At 42.6% G+C, this 6,506-nt stretch overlaps 1 protein-coding gene across 1 annotated transcript; it reads left to right on the plus strand.

Annotated features, from left to right (window-relative positions):
- Positions 1-1,048: 1,048 nt before the first annotated feature.
- barhl2 (BarH-like homeobox 2) lies at positions 1,049-3,529 on the plus strand. Its single transcript, XM_028404329.1, has 3 exons — positions 1,049-1,607; positions 2,162-2,387; positions 3,217-3,529. Exons 1-3 carry the CDS (start codon positions 1,049-1,051, stop codon positions 3,527-3,529), a joined length of 1,098 nt encoding a protein of 365 aa, XP_028260130.1.
- Positions 3,530-6,506: the final 2,977 nt, after the last annotated feature.

The following is a 6,506-nucleotide window of genomic DNA, read 5'->3' on the forward strand; positions in this document are numbered from 1 at the left end:
AACAAGATGCGCTGTCATGACAGTCACCACTACACTCCTCCCCGCTCCTAAATATGTCGACCTTGCGGCTCTCAGAATATATCCATATAGATGCCACCCCAGTCACACCGCGGCGGCCTCATCCAGCTTTTCATGTTTTTTAATTCACTTTTAATTTAGAATCTATTTTAGAAGAAGGCAACAATTTGAACTACTAAAACTTGACGCAAAAATCAAGAAATTTAAAAACAAAAAAAGAATCCTAATTTGTCCTACCATTTTTCTGAAGCTGCCATTAAGGATTTTTCTCCTTTCAGTCACCAAATAATTTAGAGCTCTAAATGTAATTTATTTTGTTTTTCAGAATATTCCCAACATCCGTACTCTTTTCTGTCTTCACATAAAAATGGGTTAGCATGGCCTTAAAGCACATGCATGTTTTTTTTTCCTTTTTTTTTAAGAGCTGTTCTAAACTCAATGCAAGGGTTGGCTTGAACTGTCTAGATAAAGAAACAACTCCCTGATTGGTGAGGTGCCGGAGCCGGTCAGGATGCAAGCCAATGGCGGTGCAGGAAGGTGGGTGGGTGGGTGTGGAGGAGGAGGAGGAGGAGGAGGGGTGGGAGAGAGAGAAAAAGGCGTCGAGTGTTTATTATAAAGGAGAAAATATTAATTCCCCCCTCGCCGTGGGCCGTGACGTCAGTATAGGAAGTCATTGTAGAGCAACACTGGAGCGATTAGCAGCAAAAAGGGGGAGCCTGATGTCGAGGAGTCAGCCCTATGTATATCTCTCTATACGCCTCAACTTTTAACACAAAGTTCGATATCCAAACACAAAAAGGGACGTGGACTACGCAGACCCACACTTTGCTTTTCACTGAATGTAACATCTTGGACCCTCTGAGCCGCTTGTAAACGTGGATTTTGTTTCTTTCCTGGGTTTTTCTGTCAACTTTTTTTTTTATTTTTTTGTAACCCCCGAGTTAATTTTTCTGTCTGACTTTCTTGTGATTTGTACCGGAGGAGAAGCATCTCACTGTTGTTATGAAGACTTCATTCCTCCTTTCTTAATATGGAAGGATCCAGCGGGTCGAGTTTTGGGATAGACACTATTTTATCCAACGCGTCTAACTCTGGTAACCCCGTGCTAATGAACGGAGATTTTCGGCTCGGCGACAGCAGGACAGCGGATTTCAGGAGCCAGGCAACCCCGTCGCCATGCTCGGAGATAGACACTGTGGGAACGGCCCCCTCGTCCCCCATCTCGGTCACCATGGAGCACTCCGCCGATGCGCATCTGGTCCAGGACAGCCTTCAGCATCACCACCATCACCACAACCAGCCGCAGAGTTTGCCACTGTCTCCTCAGCAGCAGCAGCAGCAGGCGCTCGCCGGGGCCGGCTGCGCCCCGAGGACTGCCACCTCCTCGTTTTTAATCAAAGACATTTTAGGCGACAGTAAACCGCTGGCAGCCTGCGCACCTTACAGTACCAGTGTATCCTCACCACATCACACGCCAAAACCAGAAAGTGCCACGGCTCCGGACGGCTTCAGGCCCAAGTTGGAACAAGATGAACACAGAAGCAAGCTGGACAAAAGAGACGACATTCAGAGTGAAATGAAATGCAACGGTAAGAGATCATGAGCTCATTTCTGTCTGCATGTTTGGTTTACTAAATAGGATAAAAAACGTAGAAACTGGTGTTGGCTACAACGCCAACCATGTAGCCAGGGACTTCAAAAAATCTGTTGTTAACATAATGATAATAATAGTAGTAGTAGTAATAATAATAATAAAGTTATTCTTTGTCTTTGTTCCAGCTTTCTTTATTAGTCTAATAGATGTGAAAACAGATGTAAGCCTGGTGATTTTCCCCGTGCGCGGGGCCTCCCTAGTGGGTCAATTAGAGAGATTATTGTTCTTCCTAGAGGGGGGATCATGGCGCACTGAAACACAGCTACAAATAGAGATGGATTGATATATTGATTTCTCGGTTTTTGATAGAAGAAAAAAAAAACTCCAGGTGACAAACACACTGTGGTTTCTTTAATTGCTTTGCCACACGCGTGGAAGTGTTTGTATAAGTTGGTGAAAGTTTGACTGGAGGCTGAGAGAAAGAATTTGTGGATGCTATACAGGCCTTTATGATTAACCAGACATCCATTCCTTTTCCTCTGTTTGCAGGGACTAAAGAAGAAGGTGACCGGGAAATCTCCAGTAGCAGAGACAGTCCACCGGTGCGCACGAAAAAACCTCGCAAAGCACGGACAGCCTTTACCGACCACCAGCTCAACCAGCTGGAGAGGAGCTTTGAGCGACAAAAATACCTCAGCGTGCAGGACCGCATGGACCTGGCCGCGGCTCTCAACCTGACAGACACACAAGTCAAGACCTGGTACCAAAACAGACGGTAAATATTAGCCTGCTATTAGAATTAACTGCAGACACGACAAAAAGCAACAAATACTTATTAGAGGAAAAGGACAAAAGCACACTGTGATATTAAGATCAAAGCAAAGACTATTAAAGAATCTCTGCTGCTTATTTCCTCACACTCTTTAAGAAGACATATTTATTATATATATTCTTAAGGTATTATTTTATCCAGATTCATTGATTAATTGGCACTCCAGTATTATTTATATGTACATCTACATTTCTGCAAAACACATAATTTAATTATTGATCTTACTGTTATGGAATTTTCTTCACATTTCCTTTTCTATTTTAAGAAATCAAAAATAATACAGTATGAATTATGTGGACACGTGTAAGAGTTTGCTACGCATCCTGGCACATTAACACGTTACTGCCTCATGTCCAGATGGGTTTTATTTAATGAAAAAATACATGTTTTAGAGTAATGTGTTTTTGCTTTAAAAGCCTTATTTTGAGCAATCCTGTGTTAGTTCTACAAATAATTTATGGATCTATCAAAGTATTTTTTCATATGCGCCTGTGTTTATGCAGTTTTGCGTTTTACTCGCGACCTTTCCAAAGAAAAGTGTACTAACACACTTTATCATATTTATTTGTACAGTTGTGAGAAAAGTAGGCTTGGCATCAGTTGGAAGTAATATTTTTCGTTTTCTTTTTTTTTTGCCTAATTAAACCTTGAGTATATATTCGTGTCTGCAATAATTAGGCCTCTGCATACCAATTAAAGGGGTGTTTGGGGAATTAGTAAGAGAGCCTACTGATTAAATAATTAATCTGTTGTATTTTGATCTGATTTCCAGGACGAAGTGGAAGAGGCAAACGGCGGTCGGATTAGAGCTTCTGGCTGAAGCAGGAAACTACTCGGCCTTACAGAGAATGTTCCCGTCGCCCTATTTCTACCACCCGAGCCTGCTGGGCACCGTGGACAGCACGACGGCAGCTGCGGCGGCCGCAGCCATGTACAGCAGTATGTACCGGACTCCTTCCACGCCGCACCCCAGCCTCCAGAGACCTCTTGTCCCGAGGGTGCTCATTCATGGCCTTGGAACGGGGGGGCAACCGGCACTAAACCCCCTGTCTAACCCCATGCCCGGCACACCTCATCCGCGATAAAAACGCGCAATTAAAGACGGTGACCAGAAACCTGGTTGAACACGTGATGTGAGTAACTGCATCGGAACCACATTGCAGGACTGTTTTTCTCTCTCTCCCGCTCCCCTCCCCGAAAAAAGACACATTTAAAGACATTTACAGAAGTAAAGGAGGTATATAATATAGGCCCAAATAGCCTAAGCCCAGTCCTAAAGACTCTCTGCGCGGGCCCAGACAGACCTCGGGGACTGCTCATGTCTGATTGTTTGTTTGTTTGTCTTTTGTACAAATACACTTACATTAGCAAATAAACTTATAAAGTTTATTAGATGGAGAAGAAGTGAATGAATAAAAAAAGTAATGATACTAATTGAATTGTAGACGCTTCTATTGAAACCTGAGTCCAGAAATTTCATTTTCAATTTTTTTTATATACATAAAGAACGTGCCAAATCTCACAAATAATTAGATTTTAATTTATAAAAAATATTTAATGTGCAAAATGATATAAAACATAGTCTACAACTCCTGTGCTCTTATTTTTTTACACTAATCTCTCGGTAGTTGCGGCGAGCCCACATAATCACCATTTTTTTCCGGCTGACATGATTTCATGACATAAATGGATCAAGGTAAATAATTTGTTGGAGCATATGGTCTTTAAATTGGAAGATACAGAACTAGTGATGACCGACTGGAGGTCAGCTTCCACGCCTTTATATTTATGTTTACCAGCACATATGCATATGGATGCGCAGCAGCTGATTGGTGGCGGGGTGAATGGTTTTGATGAGTCGGGTATACTGGGAATGTGGCCTTGGCTTAGCAGCTGTTCCCTGGGAGCGCAGCAGACAATAAGCCTGAATTTCTCAGCGTGAGCGATCGGGACAAGAAGCCTGCAAGGAAGGGGAAAAAAGTGCTGATAATCTGCTCATTCTCAATAACCAATAGCCGTTAGTGAACTTGTCTCAGGAAGTTTTAAAGGGGGGAATAATCTCCAGTGACCTCAGTGTCATCTGAAGCTTTGCATCAATCTTGCATCATTTGCAACATCCTGCTTTAGGACTTTGTAAAAAAAAAAAATCTTTTTTTTTTGTGCGGCGGTAGCCATCTTTCTCATGTCCTGTCAGGATTCTTCGTTTCTCTCTCTCTGTGCTGCTGCACAAACTGAACAAATGCGGCGTGCGTCTGAAATGAAATGTTATTAAAATACTTTGATTTTATTTAGCCTCCTCTGAGCGCGCACCCCGGAGACTCTGGTAAGGGGGCGCATGGTGTGAATTAGCGCCTCGGGGCCATTTGTTTGGGTTACTTTTTTCTTTTGCTTATTACAGTGAGCTCAATTGACCTTTGCTGGTCTATAATAAAAAATGAGGAATGCATGCAAACCCTCAGCAGCTATATTTACATATTTGTTTGCTCTTAATATTTTTCATTCTGCACGTATTAGAGAACACACTGCTGCATTTTAATGCAACATATTTTTCTCTCAGATTAAAGCGGTCAGAGCACAGGCTGCACACACAGCCAGGCAGGCATGGCAGCAGTGTCACTTTGCCAGTGGAAGCTGTAAACACAGGCTTAAGTTTAGCTGCTCCTTAATACTTTGAACACATGTTAATGTAGCCGGTTTAAGCCATCTGCTTGTCATTCACTCCGTGGATACACCACTCCTCAGTCACACAGAGGAAACCGGTCCCGCGCTGGTTTTACTTTCTGCGTGGACAGCGCGAGTTAAAGGACGTACCAGACCAATTAAAGCCCCCCCCTCATTTAACCAAATTGCTAAGACAGGGCCAGGATTATTATTGGCTCAGCGCAATTATGGCGCGTTTCTCGTACAGTAGTGCCGTTCACAGTAATTACACTAAATGCAGTATCCATTCTCATTAAAGCTGAGGGTTTGTGGATGATCATGGCGCAGAGGATGCGTCTTGGAGAGGAGAATAAATCGCTCCCTCCACGGCCTTGTGTGTGTGTGTGTGTGTGTGTGTGATTGCGAAAACATCTCTGGCTTGCATCGCCAATGTTGAAAAATATTAGCCTACCATATTGACCCTACAGCTTCTGCCCATTACTGCAGTATAGTGCCGACGCATGTTGTTCATATGCATGACTTCTACAGCATTATTTATTTATTGCACTCTGCGGGTGGGAGAGGTGGGGGTGTCGGCGGTAGTGCGGGCTGTTTCCAATTCATTAATAATAGGCTAAGCCATAGAGCAGGAGTGAATTAATAGGCTGCTGCCGTACCTGGTAATTTTTGGTGCTGCTGTAATCAGATTTAGTCTTTATAATAATGCAGATTGAAGCACTCTGTTGCACCAGATTGACTGGGATGTTTTTATTTATTACGGGCTCGTGGATGTGCAATTACTATTAATTTGTGCTGGATGAAGGTCTCGAAATTGGCGCGATTTATTATCTTATGAATCATCCAGTAGCACGGTGATGCTGTTGATGTGGAATTCGCTGCTGACGCCAAACTGGATTTTGGTGAAGATGAGCAAAAACAGAAAAAAAAAGAAAATAAACACAATCACTTGTAGAAAAAAAGGAGCAGCAGACTTGAATAAAGAGGATTAGGCCTTTCTGTTACATGGCGCATATTATCTAGAACAGATGGGCTTTAGAGAGTCGTTTTCTTCTTCTTCTTCTTGCCTCAAGGAACCTCGTTGGGCACTTTAATTGCCACTTTTTCCAACTGATGTAATGGTGGGATATCTTTTTCATTACAATAATGAGGTAACACTTGCTCTCCTTGGCCTCTCATTATCACATCTCCTACATCACTCACTAAACACAAATTTAACCCCCCACCCATCCAAAAAAAAAAAAAATCAGTTGTGTGCGGTGTTTCTTTTCTTATACATTTTATACAGTATATTCTTAACCTTTGCTGTATTTGCACATTGATGCAGTTTTTTTCATTAGGGGCCCTGTAATAGAAGTTATGCGTAAAAAGGCGCACTATAAACTGGAAACGTGCGCTGAGGTG

Source organism: Parambassis ranga, chromosome 4 (assembly GCF_900634625.1).
Source record: "Parambassis ranga chromosome 4, fParRan2.1, whole genome shotgun sequence".
Lineage (NCBI taxonomy): Eukaryota > Metazoa > Chordata > Actinopteri > Ambassidae > Parambassis > Parambassis ranga.